Source organism: Oryctolagus cuniculus, chromosome 13 (genome assembly GCF_051225735.1).
Source record: "Oryctolagus cuniculus isolate XC-2025 breed Fujian yellow rabbit chromosome 13, ASM5122573v1, whole genome shotgun sequence".
Taxonomy (NCBI): domain Eukaryota; kingdom Metazoa; phylum Chordata; class Mammalia; order Lagomorpha; family Leporidae; genus Oryctolagus; species Oryctolagus cuniculus.
Window position 1 is genome coordinate 109,804,226 of NC_142879.1, and position 21,406 is coordinate 109,825,631.

Genomic DNA, 21,406 nt, shown 5'->3' on the forward strand with positions numbered 1-21,406 from the left:
TCACACTGGCCCCCTAAGTTTAGATTTCTTTTCTTTTCTTTCTTTCTTTTTTTGACTTTGGATGTCAAATGGTACCGTTTGTTGTAAAACTGTTTTATTCCATTGATGTGTTTTTGCATGGCTGGGAGAAATTGATTGTTGTCTGTTTGGGCCCTTTGTTCTCATCCACTGATCTGTGCCACTGAACTCCCCACAATGCTGCCCTGACAGGTGACAGCGGCTGTCATGAGTCTTAGAGCCCATGTGTGTGATTCCAGCCCCGCTGTATTCAGCACTTGTTGTTCTTTTTTACAACTCTTCAACTGTTTTACCTTTCGCCTTTCTGTACAAGCTTTAGAATCGTTTGTTTGCTGTGGCTTTTACAGGAGTCACTGGAAACCTGTGTGTCGGACTGGGGCGAGCTCGCTGGTGTGCTGTGGGTCTTCATGTCCGTGACCGCTGTTCTTTATCAGGGCAGGGGAATGTCCAGGCCGCGGGCTGTGTCAGGCCTGCAAAGTATTTGAACTGGCCCTGTTAAGGCAAACACGGGTGGGGGTTGAGATTCAGTAAATCTGTAGCAGGCTAATCTGTAAGTTGATGATTTTGTATGGCCCATGAGTGGTGCTATACGTTTCCAAATGGCCTTTGGCAGATATAAGATTCCTGACCCCTCCTTTAGATCTTTTTTTTTTTTTAAGTTTTTTTTTTTCTTCTGTATTTATTGGCGGGGCAAAGAGATAGACAAGGTCTTTCATTCATTCACTGGTTTACTCAGATGCCCACAGACCAAAGCCAGGATCCCAGAACTGCGTTTGGGCTTCCCATCGGGGCGGCAGGCTCTTGAGCGTCACCTGCTGCCTCCAGGTGTGTGCGTTAGCAGGAAGCTGCCTCAGAAATGGAGCTGGAACTTGCACCCAGCCTTTCTGATGTGGGTGGTGGGCATCCCGGCTGCGGGGGTGCTTAGCCACAGTGCCATCCCCGATGCCGATTTCTTCCACAGCGTTATCCAGTATTCAGCATCTGAGTTCTGTGCATTTCTGTGAGATTTTTTATGTACCCATAATCCACCCTTTCTGTTTACGTATCTGTATTCCTCTTTTCAGGAACATAAACACCATTGTGTTTTCTGTTTCAGCATCCGCGTGTTCGTTGCCGGCAGATAGACAACACGATGGGTGTTTGTCCATTGATCTTGCATGCTGGGGTCTTTCTGAACTGCTTTCTTAGTTTTGGACTTTTGTCAGTTTTCTTGGGGTTTTGCTGTAGACAATCTTGTCTGCTGCAGGTGGGAGGAGTTTCATTCTTTCCAGTATGTGTGGGTTTTATTCCCTACCCAGGCTTCTCACACTGTCTGGAAGGGCCAGCTCTGCATGCACTCACAGTGGTGGAGCACCTGTCCTGCCTTATCTCCTATTCGAGGGGATGTGTCCTGTCTTTCTCCGTGAGTGTGCTGGAGCCTCGGGGTTTCCCGTGGCTGCTCCTTGTGGAACATAATTAGTTGCACTCTGCTCCTGGTTTACTGAGAGGTTTTGTTACGATGGCATTGAATTTTGTCAGATGCTTTTCCGCCTCAGTTGATAAAATCATGTGACATGTCTTCTTTAACCTGTTAATGTGATAGATTATAGTGATTGATTTTTGCATACTGAATCTGGCTCAAATTTGTGGCATCAATGCGATTTGGACACGGTGGTGAATTCTCTTTATCTATGGCTAAATTCTACTTGCTACATGTTTTGTTAAGGAGTTTGGCTTCCGTATTCATGAGGAATAGTGACCCATGGTTCTCCTTTCTTTTCTCCTCTGTGAAGTCTTCATCTGGTTTTAGCATTGTTTATTGATTCTTCTGCATATATGTTAATGTGTCAGTTGTGCTATTGGAAGTCTACTTCAGATGCTAAAAAAGCAGCTAAGTTTGCAGTGAAACATTGAACTCAGTCTAAAATATCGCTTTATATAAAGGACTCCACTTTCTTTCAGCAAACACTGCAGTGTGTGTGTAATGGATACTGTTTCCCCTCAATTCATCACCATTTTCTTCAGGGTTATTTAATCATTTTTGATAACAAAGATTGATTCAGGGCTTAAAATATACTGATACATTGCAAGTTGAAGAAGATTTTGTGCCAGGTGACTCAGTAAAGCCTTCGCACGGGGAGCTGCGGTCACTGTGGCTGCTTCGGGTCTGTTGGAATGCTGACCGGCTTCATTTCAGGGTTTGCTCAGGTGCAGCCCCCCTTGTCCCGAACGCCAGTGCAGGTGTCACATAAAGTCCAGGTCAGTGGCACCAAAGCGTGATCTGCTGTCGTGGAGGAGTTGCAGTGTGGGTTCATCTGGAACCTAGAGTATTCACATAGACACGCACACGCTAGCACGCGTCTGTGTCGCCTGAGCCCCTCCGTGAGCGACAGCCGAGCGAGCGCCAGGAGCTCTCTCTTCCCAGTGAGCTCGTAAAGCTGCTTGGGACGTGGGCACTGCTTGGGTGAGCACTGAAATGTGAGGCCTGTGTCCTGTGGGCACGGCTGCAGGTGTGGGAAGCGATTCCTGTGCCTCTGGCGAGATGGGGCCGTCGAGAACTCTGGTAGCGTCAGTGACACCACTGATCTCCTCAAGCTGCATGACGTGAGGCCCCTTCTGCGTCGTAATCGCAACCACTGTTTCTGTGTGCACTTCTCAGCAAAGGAGGAGCTTCTCTTGTTTCAGCTCTGTTCTAACTTTACAGGATTCAAGCCAAAACCCGAGAATTTAGGGAGCGACAGGCTCGGGAGCGCGACTATGCCGAGATCCAGGATTTTCACCGGACGTTCGGCTGTGGTGAGGAGTCGATGTACGGGGGCCTTTCTCCCTATGAGGGCTCCCTGGCCCTCAGCGCCAGGCCCCAGAGCCCGAGAGAAGGACACCTGATGGATGCTCTCTATGCACAAGTGAAGAAGCCGCGGAACCCCAAACCTTCACCCGTGGACAGGTAGGCTCCAGGGGCAGTCCCAGCGCTGCCCCAGCCCACACTGGTAGAGGTGTTTACGAGGGAGTGGGCTGGGCATCAGCCCTCCCCCCGAACTGCCTTTTCTGAAACCTGCTGTGTCTAAACGCTGAGTGTGCACAAGGCAGCACCGATGGGAGGAAAGGCCTGGGTAGCTTTGCTCATGATGCCCGCTCGGTCCGTCTTGCCCTTAAACCGGCTGCAGGGCCGAGGAGCCAGGACTCAGATAAAGAGCAAACCTGGAATGACCGCCCTTCGGCTTGAGCGACGCTGCCTTTCGTAGGTAGCAGAGGGTCCAGCTGTGTGATCCGACAGATGGGAAGTGGCACGCGTTCTTCCGTTACGATGGGGAGGGTGCCCTGGCGTTCTGCTGGCAGAGTTTTCTGTTCTGAGAAAATCCGTGAATAAGAAACACGGTGTTTCCAGTCTGAACTACGGATGTTTGGGATAACATACAGAAGTGCGCTGTGGACTGCGTTTTAACAGCTGTCTGTGTACCTCTGTTTTAGCTATGTGGCTATGTATTCATTAACGGCTGTGTGTTACCATTGTGTATTTATTTCAAATGCTGTCTGTGCATTTCCCATTTTAACTGCAGTGCTTTGAAGTGGATCTTTGTGCATTTTAGCTTACAAGGAAAATAGTTTTCAGTCACTGGTACATGGAACTACATGTGTGTTATTGCTGTAACCCCAGTGTCAATCCCATCACGTCCCATGCTGCTTTCCTGCAACATTGCTTTTCATGGGAAGTGGGCTCTGAGAGGTACAAATAGCAGGTTCCTGAACACCAGAGCCTGTCAGGCGTCGGCGCGCCTTGTGATCACCTGAAGGGCTTCTCAGAGCACAGACTGGCTGGCCCTCTCCCAGGATGTTGACGCAGTGGGTCTGGTGGGAGCCACCTGCATGTCTTCCACCTCCCCAGGGTGGGCAGCAGCTCTGTTGGTCCTGGAGCTTCGCTCTGGGAAGCCTGGCGAGGCCAGAGGTGTGTCAGGACAAATCCCCCAGGGCTTCCATCCGTGCGTCTCTGGTTGCTGCTCTGTGCAGACATTCTGTGTTTTAATTCCCTACTTCCAACTCCTTTTGAATGGAGCTTTGCAAATGCAGCAGGGAGCCCTCAGACAGCCCAAGGAAGCCTTTTTGAAAGTGGTGAGCGGAGAGGCAACTCTCCAGGCCAAGCTGCAGTCAAGTGAGTGTTGCATTACGCTGTCTTTGGTTTGCTTTCTTACCTTATTGGCTGTGGTGAGGGAGCAGTGCAGGTTCCCTCGGGGAGGCTGGTGGTCCGCACGCTGGTTTGCTCACAGCTGTGTCAGGCTTCAGAGGATAAAGTTGTCATCCGGGCGGTGACACTTCCCTTAAAGACCTCGCACTTGGAGGCTGCTGTGCCATGAGCTGCATGCAGGTGGTCTCCTGCTGCAGGGCTGTGAGCGTCCCACGGGGGGTGTTCCCTGGGAGGAGGACACCAGAAACGTCAGTAGTCAGTCATGCCAGTCAGTGTCTTTTGGAGGGACTAGCAAAAAATCTGACCTACTGTTGATCGTCGATTCCAGCACTCACCGCTTGAAGCACCGTCCTCATCTAGTGTACGAACCAGAGAAATGGGGGCTGGCATCGTGGCACAGCCGCTGAGCCACCACCTGCAACACCGGCATCCCAGAGGGGTGCTGGTTTGAGAACAGAGGCACATAATTCAGAGGAATTAGAGAAATGATACATGATATGCATGAGAGTCAGTAAAGAAATAGATATTAAAATCAGTAATTTTGGCATTGATGGAGCAGAAGAAAGAATTTCTGATCTTAAGGACAAATCTCGGGCCGGCGCCGCGGCTCACTAGGCTAATTCTCCACCTAGCGGCACTGGCACACCGGGTTCTAGTCCCGGTCGGGGTGCTGGATTCTGTCCCGGTTGCCCCTCTTACAGGCCAGTTCTCTGCTGTGGCCCGGGAGTGCAGTGGAGGATGGCCCAAGTGCTTGGGCTCTGTACCCCATGGGAGACCAGGAGAAGCACCTGGCTCCTGCCATCGGATCAGCGTGGTGTGCTGGCCGCAGCGCGCTGGCCGTGGTGGCTATTGAAGGGTGAACCAACAGCAAAAGGAAGACCTTCCTCTCTCTCTCTCTCTCTCTCTCTCTCTCTCTCTCTCTCTCTCTCTCTCTCCACTCTGCCTGTCAAAAAAAAAAAAAAAGACAAATCTTTTGAAATAAATCAGTCAGACAAAAATAAAGACAAAAATGAAGAAAAATAATGTTAAAGTGCATGAGACGTGTTGGACACCATTAAGTGAATAAATATTTTCATCATAGAAATGCTTGAAGGGGAAAAGATGAGAGGCATTCAGAGCCTAGTTAATGAAATAATGCCAGAATATTCCCAAATCTTGAAAGAGACGAGGACCTCCAAACACAGGAAGCTAAAGAGACCCCAATCAGGTTCTACTAAAAAAGACTTTTCCTTGGGCCAGTGTCATGGTACAGTGGGTTAAGCCATGGCCTGCAGTGCCAGTGTCCCGTATTGGCACTGGTTCGAGTCCCAGCTGCTCCACTTCTGATCCCTCTCCCTGCTAATGCACCTGGAAACCATCAGAGGATGGCCCAAGTGCCTGAACCCCCTTATCTATGTGAGAGACTAGAATGGAGTTCCAGGCTCCATGGCTGCCATTTCAGGAGCGAACCAGACAATGAAAGATCTCCCTCTCCTTCTCTCTCCCTCCCCTCTTTCTGTGTAACTCTGCCTTTCGGATAAATAGATCTTAAGGAAAAAACCTAGGACATAGATAGAGATATACCTGTTGCAGTCATTCATGTCTCTCACAAGTCCCATCTGATGACAAAAGGGACCACCCCGGCTCCTGGCTGCTTCAAACCCTGAGACCTATACCTGTAGAAATCTCACCTGAGGGTTTCTGTGAATGCCTAGTGGGCTGCAGCTGTTTGGGGTGCCTGTGCTCCCCGCCCCATGCTAACCCCAGACCAAAAGTCTGCCTCCTAACCGAGTTGCCTAAAACACCTGCCTGGCAGACTCGTCCAGAAGGGTCTAGGACTTGTTCAGTCCTAGAACAAGTACACAAAACAGTGAATACCTCAGACCCCTGTTCCAAGCAGGAGATCCCTCTAGAACTCGGATGCTGCACAGTGCTAGGCACTTCCAGAAAGATCTGTCGGAATGCAAGATTTCGAAGATAGTTTCAACTCAAGCTAGACGTTGTTGGTTTGTTTTGGGGGAAGAAGGAAGTACAGAGACTTTAATGTCTTGTTAAGTGTTACTTTTGCAGACACCAAGGTGTCCACGAGAGCAGTGACTGATGTGACCCAGCAGTTACTGATTGCTGCACCTGGAGGGGATTCTGCACCTGCCCATACCCAGAGGAGACCGTGGCTTGGGAGTAATGCCATCCCGCCTGGGTCTTTTACATCAGAGAAGGGAGGAGCAGGCTTGCATTGTGTGGAAACTGCCCTTCAAAGGAGAGACAGTCTCTTGAAATGGCAACGTTGAATTAAATCCTTTTGCTTATACTGTCGCTTAAATATATATAAAAATGACATAGAACTAAACTCCTGTTGATAACCATTATACTGCCATAAAACCAAGCATCTTTACAAATTAAATACAAACAAAATGATAAGACCATTACATCCAACTGAGTAGTGTTCATTTAATGTAGCCAATATTTTTTTAAAACCTAAACACTTGCACAAATCATGACTGTAGTGGTGCCTGGCACATGGGGTTCTCTTAAGTTTGGTAGCCTGTGCCACGGCGTCTGCTGACTCAGTTTACCCGTTGCATCTCTCAGTTACATGTCTCCAGCCCTTGTGCCCTTCCGAGTCCAGTGACTTTTGCCCTGTTTGTACGTGAGGTCCAGCTTTCTGCTCTGAGAGGGCTCCAGGATGTTCATGGAAAAGGGAGTTAAAAGATAAGCTTGTTTGGGGCAGAAAATGTGGAAACCATGCATATGAGGTGTCTTTGAAAGAGCTCGTGGAAATATGCTTTATGAAAAAGTTAGGCCTGGGTTTTCAAGATTGTTTTTGTTGTTGTTGTTGTTGTTGTTTTTTGTTTTTTCACAAAAACTTATCTTATAAAAAGTGTTCGTTTATTTGAGAGACAGAGGCAGGCAGAGAAAGACCGCTCCCTCCCCAAATGCCCACAGTGGCCCCAGGCCTGGCTGGGGGCTGGAGTCAGGAAATCCTGGTCTACTTGAGCCATAGTGGCTGCCTCCTGGGGTCTGCATTGTGAAAGGCAAAGTGATGGGGTGAGGGACAACAGAGACATCTTCCATCTGCTGACTCACTCCCCAAATGCCCACAGCAGGCAGCTGGGCCAGGAGCCAGGAGCTCCCTCCAGGTCTCCCCGGGGGGTGGCAGTGGGTGCAGAAGCAGGTTTGCTTTCATGAAGATGGGTCTGCTTCCTCAGTGCCGACATCCGTTTTTCAGGAGCGCGAGGAGGCAGTCTTGTGGGCGCCACTTGTCCGTCTCCCCCAGACCTCACAGCGTATCATGAGCAGCTTAGATTAGGGCTCCCTGTGTGCAGCTTGAGGCCTGCAGGTCGCTTGCACACACAGGCACTGAGGTTGAAAGTGATGCCGGGTACGTAAGATGACCTGACGAAGAGCAGCAGGCGGTCTCTCTGCCAGTTTTGTCTGTCCTTGGGTGGTGGGAAGGTTGTCCTTTGGTGTCTCGTGGAGCTCCCTGACGTCCTTTCCTGCTCTGCGTTCCTGAGGTTCTCACTCTTTCCAAGTTGGCAGTGCTCCGCGGAGGTGGGGAGACTGAACTCCTCAAACTTGATAGAAAACGCTGGCATTTCTCTTAGCATCAAGTTAACTGCCGTGAGGCAGGCCAGCAGGAGTCCTGGTGTGAACAGCTGTCGGGGGCTCTGTTCCAGAAGCAAGGGTCTGCCTATACGGGGTGCCCGCATCACGGACGGCGGCGGCTTCACCTGCCCTAGCACCACAAAGACCCCAGGAAGTTCGTTTGCACGTGAGCTACACAATTGCAGCTCAGAAAGTGTAGTATGTTTTAAATTCTGACCAAGAACTGATAAAACCTGCGTCCATGATGCTTTGTATTTACGCCAGTACACCATGCAATTTGTCTTTCTGTCTCCAGCCACCAGCATCTGTGGTTGAAAACTCCAAAGACAGCCCTCGTGGACACGTGCTGACTGTCACCGTACAATCATTTGCCACCGAGAGTGCATTGTCCTCCAATATAATTGAAATAAAATACGAACTGTGCTGCTATAAATCTAAATAGCATGAAAATAGCAGGCTAGACTCCCCCGGCTGGCTGAGGACACCTTAATGGGACCATAAATACCATAATCATACGCTTTTTGCATGCATTTTACCACTAAAGAGAAAATGCCAGTTTTAAAAGAAAAGACCTTTGTGAACCTGCCCCCCTCCCCCCATTAAAACTGGAATCCAGCGGCGTGGAAAGGCGGTCTTGCAGACGTAGAACAAAGCCAAGTTTCTCCTGTCCCGGCCGTGGTGAGACACAGGCCTTTTTGAAGCCCCGGCTCAGGTAGCAAAGCTACGTTCACAGTTCCAAAAGTCAGGTCCCAGGTTCCTTCCACACACACCATGCTCTGCCTCTGCTGTTCTTGCGTAGGGGTTCCTCTCGCTGGAGCGGCTAGACAGCCTGTGTCCTGGGGTGGGCACCCCAGCTGAGTAGCCAGCCCTGTCCAGCCTGTCATCTGCTGCCAGTTTCTGCCCCTCCCCAACTTCCTCCTTCCCCCTAGGCAAATGGTCCACACTCTGTTCCTCCTGCCAACCTGCCTCCTGGCTCCAGACCTGTAACACACCCTCCCCTGTGCCTGCCTTCACCTGTAACACCCACACCTGTAACCTGCCCTCCCTGTAACCCACGCTCACCTGTAACCCACGCTGACCTGTTACCCTCTCCCCTGTAACCCACCCTCCCCTATGCCCACCCTCACCTGTAACCCATGCTCACCTCTAACACCCTCACCTGTAACCCACACTCACCTGTAACACCCTCACCTGTAACCCACGCTCACCTGTAACCCCCCCAACCCACCCTTCCCTGTAACCCCCCTCACCTGTAACCCGCCCTCCCCTGTGCCTGCCCTCACCTGTAACCCATGCTCCCCTGTAACCCACCCTCCCCTGTAACCCCCTCCCCTGTCACCCCTCTCCCCTGTAACCCACCCTCACCTGTAACCCCCCTCCCCTGTAACCCCCCTCCCCTGTGACCCCCCATCACCTGTAACCCCCCTCCCCTGTAACCTGCCCTCTCCCGTGCCCGCCCTCACCTGTAACCTACCCTCCCCTGTGCCCGCCCATGCATCACTTGCTGAGGACAGCGCCTTCCTCGGGCAGCTCTGGGTCCCCACCCTTCTTGCGTGGAGCCTGCTCCCTGGGGCTCCCCATCTGCCCCGTGCCTGCCCCTTTGCTGGCCTGAGACTTGCCAGTACCTCTCCTGCTGTGTTGACCACAGCCTCCTCGCTGACCACCTGGTTTCCCTCCTCACTGCTAACGCAGGCTTCTCGGAAGCTGCATCCAGGCCTGTGTGCACGGCTGAGCCTCCCCCACGCCACGCGGCCTTCCCTCAGGGAGCTCTGGCCATCCCTGGGACCGCACGGTGGATGTGGCAGATGCATTCTGTGAGGGAGGCTGGTGGCCCTCATGGGACCTGTGCAGTCACAAGGGTCTTTGCCAGTGAGAGGAGGGCATGGAGCGAGTGCCCGAGTGGGCTTTGAAGACAGGACAGGGGCCACGGGAAGCCGGCCAGGCCTGGAAGTAGGCTCTCCCTGAGCCTTGGGCCAGGCCAACGCTTCCCATGCCCTCACCCAGCCCAGTGAGGCCGCCGCTGCTCTCCTGTTGTGGCCCGCGTGTGTTCCCCATGTGCTGCAGTTCCTATCCTGTGACACCCCTGCCCCTTCCCTGTGGGCCCCTGCAGCGGCCTGGGGCCCTCTCCTCACTGCTGGGAGCTGCTGTCCCTCGCCGCCCCCTGCCTGTCTGAGCCGAATGTGTCCTCTTGTGTCCTAAACCAACTCTGGCTTCGTGGTCCTCACCTCGGTGAGTGCTGCCCGACCTGTGTGCCCACTTGAGGCAGGAGCCTTGCTCCATGCAGGGGACAGCTGGTGACACAGGCCCACCCCCTGCCCACGCAGTTACCCCACTGTCTGTCTGACACTGGCCCTGCCTCCACAGGCTCCGCCTCCCCCCCCCCCCCCCGTACCTGGAGTTCTCCATCCAAAATGAACACAACCCCATTATTCCCTCACTAAGAACTCCTCTGGGGCCTCTCGTCCTGCCCCAGCCCTGGGTGTGATGGCTGAGTCTCTCACGCTTCGTTCTGTGTGCAACGGTGCCTCATGGGTTCATATCACACCTTCCCAAGAGAGGACCAGTGTGAGAGCAGGCGTCCAGTTCCATCTCATCCATGGGTGAATTAGATAACTTTTTGATGTTTGGGGTTCTGCAGCTGTTAAATCTTGGGGGGGTGAAAATAAGCGATCACCATTCGTTAGCTCTTCCAAGACAGTTAAGAGATGCAGCGATTAAATTAAAGGCTGAGGTGACATAAACAGCCCAGCAAATGAAATCTCGACAGTAATGAAGCCATCAATAAGGTCATGGCTAATTCTGAAGACTTCTTGTTTAATTCTTTTTCTTGATTAACATTGCCTGAAACCACAATTTGTTTGTAGAAGCAGCATGTAAGGGGGGGAGGGGGATTGTTTATTTTGTATTTGTTTTAGCCTTGGAGAAGTCGGAGGGTAAATGCAAGCACCTCAAGACTCCAGGCAGTCCTCGGCCGCCTCTGCTCACTGTGGCTTCAGTGTCCTCTGCCCTCCGCCCTCCTGCCTAGAGCACTGAACATTGAGGTTTTAGCTGCTTGGCCAGCGTCTCCTTGCAATTCTGTCTGATTTTATTCTTGGAAGCCTTGGGCTCCTGCTTCAACTGTAGCATGGCACAGTCACTCCTCTTTGTATTTGGGCCTGAGCCTCCGGGTCTCCTGCTCCTTCGTCAGTCCCCACCCGGGCTCCCAGTGCCCGTCTCGTTGGCATTTGGAGGTCCTAGCTTGGTGTGGTTTCTCGCGTGCTCCTGCATAGGCGTGGGTGTTAGTCAGCTGTTAATATAAATTCATGAGGGCTTACGTGGAGCTTGGTGCCCCATGCGTTTTCAGCTTCTTGGGAGACTCGCGCTCCGAATCCGCAATGCATCTTTAAATTAACTTCCCAGATGTTTGAGAGCTTTTTCCCTGGGCAGCTGACAGCTTTAGTGTGGACAACTGTTTGATTATTAGTTTTCTGCTTCCTTCCTTCTTGGCAGTGGATTTTTAAAACACTTGTTTTCTGGCTGGAATATCTTCAGTTTCTTCCCTAAAATGGGAGTTGTATGTGGTCAGGTGAAGATCCAGAACGGGACATACAGATGATTGGAGCATCCTGCAGGTATGCAGTCCTTACTTGAGTATGCATTTCGGGTTGCCATGCGATGAGAGAATGCATTAGTACATATCAGTACATATGCACATTCTGTTTTCAAACTGAATTTCCTGTCTCATCATTCTGCCCCAAAGACTTGAACCCTTAAGAATTGAGAGATTTAGGCCGGCGCCGCGGCTCACTAGGCTAATCCTCCGCCTAGCGGCGCCGGCACACCGGGTTCTAGTCCCGGTCGGGGCGCCGGATTCTGTCCCGGTTGCCCCTCTTCCAGGCCAGCCCTCTGCTGTGGCCAGGGAGTGCAGTGGAGGATGGCCCAGGTGCTTGGGCCCTGCACCCCATGGGAGACCAGGAAAAGCACCTGGCTCCTAGCTCCTGCCATCGGATCAGCGCGGTGCGCCGGCCGCAGCGTGCCGGCCGCGGCGGCCATTGGAGGGTGAACCAACGGCAAAGGAAGACCTTTCTCTCTGTCTCTCTCTCTCACTGTCCACTCTGCCTGTCAAAAAAAAAAAAAAAAAAAAAAAAAAAAAAAGAATTGAGAGATTTGAAAATGGTCCTAAAAGGACATATGTTGGTACCAAGTCATCGTCTCCAAGGCCGTCCCTTTGGGCGTAGTATGTGGGATAGGTAGCTCTTTCAGCTTGACTTTTGTTTCTGTAAACTATAAATGTTATTGTGTTAAATATTTGGCAAGAGATTAACCTTAACTCAAATTTGTGCTACTTTATTTATTTATTTATTATTTTTTAAAAATGTATTTGAAAGAGAGAGCTCCCATCCACTGGTTCACTCCCCACATGCCACAATGTCCAGACCTGGGCCAGACTGAAGTCAGGAGCCAGGGCTCCATCCAGGTCTCGCCTGAGGGTGTCACTGGGCCACCTCCCTGGGTGCACACTAGTAGGCATTCCTACCATAGATTATTTTTAATTCTCATTTAAACATAAATTTCCCTAATTTTTATGAGACTCATTTGTAGATTGCATACCATTAAAATAGAAAATGATTATTCGAAATCCTCCTAAAATACCATTTGTACTTTTAGTAGGGAGGGAAAATGTGGCAAAGAGAGACCTGGACCTCTACTAGTCTACTCCCCAGATGCCAGCAGTAGCTGAGGCTGGGTCCCTCTGAAGCCAGGAGCGAGGAACTCCATCCAGGTCTCCCATGTGGGAAGCAGTAAGCCTGCTACTTGAGCCATCACCAGGTGCACATTAGCAGGAAGCTGGAGTCAGGAGCAGAGTGGATACTTGAACCCAGGCATTCTGATTCAGGGTGTGGGCGCCTTATGTGGAAGCCCAGATGCCCACCCACCCGTGCCCGGTGCTGTGACAGGATGTGAAACAGGAACTATGAAGCGTCCATGGCCTGAGTTCCATCCCATCTCTGCCATTAACCTGTGCCTCCCTTGCTGTGTCTGGGGAAGGCTGGCTTGTTCGGTTTCTGAGAGCATTGGTAAGTGACCATGTAAGCTGCGTGAGTACTGCCTGGCACAGGGGCATCCAGTAAGTGAGTCGCTGTCACTGTGATGATGTCACCACGATGACATCACCGCTGTCACCGTTCCTTGTAATGTGAAGTTCTAAAGGCATCTGGCGTCTGAAGTGCTGTCTGCAGTAGTTTTTCACGTGGGCCTGATCCATGTTGATTCTGAATCTTACTTTTCACATCTTTCAATATTGCGGGTTGTGCAGCCCTCTGCAGCTCTTTGTATGTTGATGCTATGAGGTGTGTCGCCGTGGACATCTGTAGTGGTTTTGGGGTAGTGTTTAACTGGAATAGTCAGAGATGAATTTCCAGTGCAGGAGACCAGGGACCAGGGGCTGTGAGTGAAGATCAGGCAGGCCCAGGGACCCCAGCTGGGCCCTGCCAGGGTGGTCTTCCCCTCTGCAGAGATTGTGCACTGCCTGCCTCCTGGAGGTGCCGGGTGCAATACGCATTTAAAATAGCTCTGTATTTAAAAAAATGGAGCGTATAGTTGCCTAATATTAGTGCTATACGTGCCTTGTGCTCGTTATGTGATGATTAATGAAAATGAGGTTGGAGGTTAGTAGATATCCAGGCCACTGTTACTGATGTTTTCTTTCTGGTAAACAGAAAATAATCCAGCTTACACATGGTAAACACAGTGTGGAGGGCTGGGCTCTGTGCTGTTAGGGGTGTGGAATGAGTCACTGCTGGCAAGTGTTGCCCAGGTCCCTAAGCTCAGGCACGTGCCCGTGCCTCCTAAAATGAAGTCCTTCTCCGCCCAAGGAATAAACGCACGCGCCCGAGTTGTTTCCATTCGCTAGGCGTGACGTCAAGGTTGCCGGAATCAAAAGGCTTACTTGTTTTCCTCAGTAATCACCCACCTTCATACTTCATCAGAACCTGCTGATTGTCAGGCCCCTCCCGGGCCTGGCTGCGCCGTGGCGGCGGACACCTTTCCCTCCCTGCACTTCCCTGCATTTCTCATTCCGTGGTGCAGGCCTTCATCCCTGCAACACGCTGAGATGTTCCCAGCATTCCTAGGGCTACTGATTGAGCCGGCTTTTCTTGTTTGAACTGTGCTTAAAGCTGAGGGTTCTAGTGTATGCAGAGCTCCCACTATGCCTTCTCTAGCCTCCCTGGTAACAATCGATTTCTTTCCTCACATGAGCAACTGATCTCGGCGTGTTGGTCTCCTGTTACATGGGTTCTAAGGGTGCAGACCGATCTGTCACACACAGAAGTTGGGCGGTAAAGTTTGGCCGTGCTCTTAGCTGGTGCACTCGGCAGGAAAGCACAGAGCACCTGCATACGGGTGTTTAGCAGACGAGGTAGCTAGCTAAGCCCGTACCATATTTTCAAAATATTTCTCTGGTTGCTTTAGACACAGACACTTGGCCTGGGATGCCCCAGGCTCCTGTGCTGCCATGTAGGGAAGCCACACTGACTCTGAGCCACATGGTGCTTGCTCAGAGAGAGCCACTCTTCTCAGAGCGTCTCCCCTGTTGGTTGGCTCACAGTTAGATCAGAGCCCAAGATGGGCCAGACCTGAGTTCTCTTGAGCACTCAGCTGTGTGTGAGGTTTCTGGGTGCTGGCCAGCCTTGCCCCTGCACTCACACTCAGTACTCGGTGCAGGCTGCTGCTCAGACCAGCTGACACTGGCGTGGAGAGCAGGGAAGAAGTAGGAGCAGATACCAGCACTCACTATTCCAAACTGACCTCTGCGGCCACGTGTTTGTAAAGTGCACGTGGCCAGCTTCCCTGAGTTGGGCCAGTTTTGGTGCTGAGTAAAAATTGCTCAGTGTTAAGAAATAAACACTTAGGCCTTTAAAAATGTGCAATCTGAAAATGTGTTCCAAAATACGAATCTATTCATTGCACCAGGCCCTGTAGTAACTTTTTAATATTTCCCAGAAAACTGAATGCTGGCCTACCTTCTGTCTCACATTTCTGTTCCAGAAACATGTCTGGGGGGAAAAAAGGGGGAGGAGGGGTGGGCATTTGGCACAGCGGTCACCTGCATCCCGTGTTGGAGAGCCTGGGTTTGAGTTGCAGCCTGACTTCCAGTACCAGCTTCCTGCGTCATTCACACCCTGGGAGGCAGCAGGTCCAAAGTGGTTGGAGGCCTGGATTGAGTTCCGGGCTTCAGTGTGGTCTAACCCTAGCTAATACAGGTGTTTGGAGAGTGAACTGGCAGAAGCAAGATCTGTCTCTGTCTCTCTGTCTCTCTCTCTCTCTCTCTCTCTGCCTTTTGAATACATTTGAAAGATACTGTTAAGTAAATAGGAGTAACCAGTAGGTATGTAACTATCTTTACCAGGATGCCCATGGCTGCCTAACAGTTGTAATTCCTTGTTTACCCAGAGTGACTGCATGTGTTTTAGTTGCCTATGGGCTGTGTTCTCCTGGTGTTTTATATAAAATAAATACCTCCTTCTGAGCGGGTGGAGAGAACACGGCTTGCTTTCTGTGAGTTTGTGTATCTGAATAATTTTATCCTTTGCCTGTGGGGCTCCTCGGGACTCAGGACAAGTTCTGAGGTGGAGACTGACTTCACTGGACTTTCCCGTGGACTGCGTGGTCTCCCCTGCTCCCAGCCCTTGCCCCTCACGTGTGTGTCCACGGAGCCCGGGCGGTGGCCCCTTGCTGTAGACCCACGTGACCTCAGATCCACATCCGAGCAGTGCCGCTCACTCGGCTGTTCACTGAGTCATCTGACCCTGAGAGCCTCCTTCTCTCCCTTGTATTTTCACGTTGGTTGCCCCATTGTTAGACCATATGTCAGCTGTGTCCTGATTTTTGCATTTAGAAAGTATGTTCCTTATAGGCGTGCACCGCGATCTGCACCACCCACGGCTGGAGCTGAAAGAGAAATTCGGATACAATCTCGGTCGTAACGCTCTTCAGTCTTGAGGGGGAACAACAGACGGACTTAAATAACACAACCAGTTTTATTGACCATGCTGCTTATTTTAATAGCCAGACCAGAATGGTTTGATTGACTTTTTAAAAATCTGGTGTGTTTTTCACCATATGGGCAAGGCCATATCTCGAGTGCCAAGCTAATCAGCCTTCTTTTTCTGCCAATGAACCATGAGAGTTGTTAGCAAAATGTTTTATCTCGGATGGATCCATTTTCCGAGCTCTTGATCATGTAAACACCCATCGTCAGGGACAGAGTGCAGATTAGCGCTCGTCAGTCATTGGAGATTTCTTGCTTCAAAGAACTGTAGGCAACCAGTGTGTGCAATGACCTGGAAGGGAACAGCCACTGAGCAGTGGGGGCCCCTGGGAGCGCTGGAGCCACCCTGAGTCACTTAGCTGTGGGGACACGGTGCAGCTCCCTTCCTTTGTGTGCCAGTACCTGAGGGATTCAAACAAGGCGGGGCGGGGGACAGTGCAGCAGTTCTCAGTAGTGGCGATTTTTAAAAATTGTTGAGTCTTAAGGGCAATGCTGTTTCACTTTCGTTTTTCCTATAAAGTGCTCGGCGTCCCTGTTGTCCCAGCTGACATAGCACTAACCACAGAATACTGTGGCGCACAGTTATACAGCATCCGTTGTCTTCTGAAAGGATTGATTGATCCTCTTTTTCATTGGCCACAATAATTAGGCATATTTTGTGGTATAGCATGGTATTTGGTACATGTATGTGACATGTATGGATGGAATTCGAGTGTTAGACCTGCCACTTCTAGACTTTGTCATCTTGCGATGATGAGAACATTCAAAGTCCCCTCTCCTAGCTTCTTGAATTCCTGGCACCACTCTGTCCCAAGCTGCCTTGGCACCGTCAGCATATTTGTGTCTTTCATTTCAAATATCCTGCCCATTACATTCTTAGCATGTGCAGTGGATCAAAAGGATAATTTATAAAGACTTATTTTATTTGAAAGGTAGAGGAACAGAGAGAGTGAGAGAGCGAGTGAACTTCCATCTTACTAGTTCACCCCCCAAATGCCTGCAACAGCCAGGACTGGACCAGACCAAAGCCAGGAGCCTGGAACTCCATCCAGGTCTCCCACATGGGTGCAGGGACCCAAGCACTTGAGCCATCACCTGCTATCTCCCAGGGTGCACATTAGCAGGAAGCTGGGTTAGAAGTGCAGCAGGTACTCAAACCCAGGCACTGCAGTATGGAGTGCACCTCCCACATGGTTCCTTTGCACTGAGACAGACACCCACCCTCAGCGACCTGTGTTGAGGGCTCACCGTGCAGCTACAAAGCAGTCTCCCACCTCAAGCCCTGTGATCGCTGTATAAGGATGATCTCTCCTGTAATGAGACAGGGACATATGTTTAGAGGTAAGGCCCAGCAGCATGCCTTCACTGACCTGAATGCCCCCTGCAGTTAGAGAGTTTAAAGGCAGGGGTGTGAAATGAGTAGATGGAAAACATGGCTGTAAGTTATTTAAGGACTTGATTTTTTTATTCAAGAAGATTTCTTCGTATAGTATATGACCCCGGCATGTAACGAGTCGGTGAATGAAGTGGAATAGAATCTACCACTTCACAGATCCATTATTATACTGCAAATTTTTGCTCACACTTTATTCCCTCAAGGAGTAATTGCAGTTCAGAATGATAGATTTGTATGTATATTATTTTTGGTTTTTGGTAAATTTCTTTAGCTGGTGGGCAGAACATACTTGTCCTGCAAGGGGACGCCAGGGTCTTCACTGGGGACCTACAGTGTCTGCTGTTGTGGGCGGCCTCGTCCGTGTAGCTGCGCAGGTGCGGTGGTCACCCTGCTTAACTAGACACAGCCCTTTGCTGATTTCCTCTCCATGTTTCCTGGGTAAGAAGCATATTCTCCCCTAATCAGCTTCTTTGGAGATGTCTGTTTATACTAAACAAAGTCCTATTCCAATTAGTTTCAAATTCTGCACAGAAGCCCTGATAATTAAGCATTGTCTGAGGAAGCATCCTGCTACCTTCCTGCGACACTGCACTTGAGGCACGGGGGAAACAAGTGCACCGCGTGTCAGCACGATGATCCGTTCATCGGTGCTCCTGCCTCAGCCACCCAGAAGGCCTAATGAACTGGCAGCACGGCTTCTTCTCTCTCGGGTGTCAGCGCTGTGTGGCTTTGGGAAGTGTAGCACCTTCCTCCCCTTGTCTGCAGAGAGGTAGATCATTGTCAGGGTAGACGTTGGGTGCCCTGATGAAGATGCCACTTGTGGGCCCAGCACTGTGGGTAGTGCGCTAAGCCTCTGCCTATGGCACCGGCATCCCACAGGGCACTGGTTCGATCCCAGCTACTCCTCTTTGAATCCAGCTCTCTGCTAACAGTCCTGGGAAAGCAGTGGAAGATGGCCCAAGTACTTGGGCCCTTGCACCCATGTGGTGACTGGCTCCTGGCTTTGGATCAGCCCAGCTCCGGCCGTTGCAGCCATCAGGAGAGTAAACCAAAAGATGGAAGACCTTTGTCTCTTCCTCTGTCTGTAGTTCTGCCTCTCAAATAATTAAAAAAAAAAAAAAAGAAAAGGACACCACTTTGGCTTGGGTCTCTTGCTTCCCAAATTGGAGCCTGAGTTCCAGTCCCATCTCCATTCCTGATTCCAACTCCCTGCTAACGCATACCCTGGGAGGCAGCGGCTCAAGCACTTGTGTTCCCGCCACCCACATAGGAGACCTAAGTGGAGTTCCAGTCTCCTGGCTGTTACAGGCATTTAGAAAGTGAATCAGCCAATGGAAAATCTTTCTCTCCCTTTCTCTTGCTCTGTCTCTGCTTTTCAAATAAGCAAAAATAATTAATAGGAAATTATCATAATTGCTCTTAATAGGGTTTTGTATGGAATTAATGAGATCATTTAAGTAAAACACTGGAAATAGTGACTGATTTCAATATTATAAATATATTTGGCTGTGGTTCAGGTCATCATGTGCAATTTTTTTTTAAAGTTATGGCTTTAAAAAAAAAATTTTCAGGGGTGTGTGTTGTGGCATAGCCAGTTAAGCTGCAGCTTGTGACGGCTGCATCCTGCATTGGACCCAGCTACTCTGCATCTCATCAAGCTTCCTGTTCATGTGCACCCTTGAAGTCAGGAGGTACTGGCTCAATTACTTGGGTCCCTGTCACCCATGTGGGACACTGGATGGAATTCCTGGCTCTTGGTTTCAGCCTGGCCCAAACCTGGCTGTTGTAGGCCTTCAGGGAGTGAACCAGCAGATGGAAGACCACCGCCCTCCCTCTCACTGATTCAGATAAACAAAAATAAACTTAGAAAAATTCTTCAAAGTAGATCTTCAAAACTGATTGGTTAGCACAGTTACTTGAAGAAGTGTTCCATTTTAACACATCTTTGAATTTTGAACAACCTCTTAGAGTTTGTTTAAACTTGCTAGCCCAAGTGCAGAGCCAACAAAGTGAGATAATCCCTGATGGATTATCTCACATATTAGACAATGTACTTTATGTTACATGTGTGAGAATGGTTTTCATTGATCTGGTGTTGGGTAGGTGGTCGTTAGCTGGGACAAGAGCACTTCAAATTAGCTGCCAGCAGATGAGCCGGTGTAACATTAGTGGGTGGCAGAATTTACTTCATGATGTGTCTGATCTGTTGCAGTGGTAAAATACATTATTTTTAGAGTCGCAATATAAAATTATTTTCTCACTAGGTAATGCTAATTGGCTGTGTGTAACACACATTTTAAATATTTTATGTTATTAGTAACAACAACGTAACACCGGAATTAACAAGATAGAAATGCAAATGGATTTTCCTCTTTCTTAAACTGTGGCTGCAAACAGGGAATTGATTCTGTATATTATTTCTAGTGTGCACATTTTTCACGAGGTCCTGAGGTGGTAACCATGCCTCAGTCTGCACCCTGGAGGGATAAAGATGGCTTGACAGGTGCATGTTGATCAAATATGCTGGGCTTCAGTAAATTTTATGTTGATAAAAACTTACCTGGAACCGTGGCTTTCTGTCACTTCTACTCATTGTGAAAGCTCAGGTGGGGACTGGAGTGAGTCCCTGCTTGTCCTTGAGATCATCTTGTCAACTTCCAGGAAGTCCTGAAAAACGTGGAGTTGGACACTTGAGGGCTGGTGACCTGAAGAGAGTAAGTCACCTGATTGGCAGTAGCTTTTAAAAAAAAAAAAAGATTTTATTTATTTGAAAGGCAGAGGCACAGAGAGAAAGAGAGAGTGAGCGAGAGCGAGCTTGCATCCGCTGGTTCATCCCTCCAAATGGCTGCAACGGCTGAGGCTGGACCAGGCCGAAACTGGGAGCCAGGAGCTGATTCCTGGTCTCCTATAGGGGTGCAGGGGCCCAAGCATTTGGGCCATCTTCTGCTTTCCCAGGCACATTAGCAGGGAGCTGGATTGGAAGTGGAGCAGCTGGGATTTGAGTCGGCCGATGTGGGATGTCGGCATCGCGAAAGGTGGCTTAACTCGTTATGCCACAATGCTGGCCCCTTGTAGTAGCTGTTTTAAAACTTTATAAACAAGAGTGGCTGGCCCTTGGCACAGTGGTTAAGACGCTGCTTAGGATGCCTGCATGCTGTATCAGAGTGCCTGGTTCAAGTCCTGGCTCTGCTTCTCATCCAGCTCCTTACTAATGCAACCCCTGGGAGGTTGCAGGTGATGACTCAAGTACTTGGGTCAGCACAACCACGTTGGAGACCTAGTTGGAGTTCTTAGCACCTGATTTTGGCCTGGCCCACCCTGGATGTTGGGGAGTGAACCAGCAGATGAAAGATCTCTCTCTCTCTCTCTCTCTCTCCCCCCCCCTATTTCTGCCTTGTAAATGAAATGGAAATCAATCAATAAATATTTAAACAGTCACTAGGGCGCTCACACTGGGTGTCCAGTCAAGAGGATCAAGTGTGGCATGTACAGAGTGTCACCTGGCTGTTGATGTCCCCATAGGGTGTTGTGGGACCTGCTGTTGGGACCCCATAGGGTGTTGTGGGACCTGCTGTGTGGTAACCCCTGTAGGATGTTGTGGGACCTGCTGTTGTGGTAACCCCTATAGGGTGTCATGGGACCTGCTGTTGGTGACCCCATAGGGTGTTGTGGGACCTGCTGTTGGGACCCCATAGGGTGTTGTGGGACCTGCTGTTGTGGTAACCCCTATAGGGTGTTGTGGGACCTGCTGGTGGTGACCCCTATAGGGTGTCATGGGACCTGCTGTTGGTGACCCCATAAGGTGTTGTGGGACCTGCTGTTGGTGACCCCTGTAGAGTGTTGTGGGACCTGCTGTTGTGGTAACCCCTATAGGGTGTCGTGGGACCTGCTGTTGGTGACCCCTGTAGGGTGTCATGGGACCTGCTGTGTGGTAACCCCTATAGGGTGTCGTGGGACCTGCTGTTGGTGATTCCTGTAGGGTGTTGTGGGACCTGCTGTTGGTGACCCCTGAGGGTGTTGTGGGACCTGCTGTTGGTGACCCCTGTAGGGTGTTGTGGGACCTGCTGGTGGTGACCTCTGTAAGGTGTCGTGGGACCTGTTGTGGTGACCCCTGTAGGGTGTTGTGGGACCTGCTGGTGGTGACCCCTGTAGGGTGTTGTGGGACCTGTTGCTGGTGATTCCTGTAGGGTGTTGTGGGACCTGGCTGCTGTAG

General features: G+C 50.4%; 1 protein-coding gene across 19 annotated transcripts in view; it reads left to right on the forward strand.

Moving 5' to 3' along the window:
* Nucleotides 1-21,406, forward strand: part of PARD3 (par-3 family cell polarity regulator) — a 514,965-nt gene that overhangs the window by 389,296 nt on the left and 104,263 nt on the right. For 15 of the 19 annotated variants that reach the window (XM_070056191.2, XM_070056180.2, XM_089312481.1 and 12 more), the window contains one exon: nt 2,702-2,944. The exons of the other annotated variants lie outside the window; for them this stretch is intronic. In XM_070056191.2, coding sequence (XP_069912292.2) covers nt 2,702-2,944 — 243 coding nt within the window. The remainder of the gene's footprint in view (nt 1-2,701; nt 2,945-21,406) is intronic. 19 annotated transcript variants of the gene reach the window in all.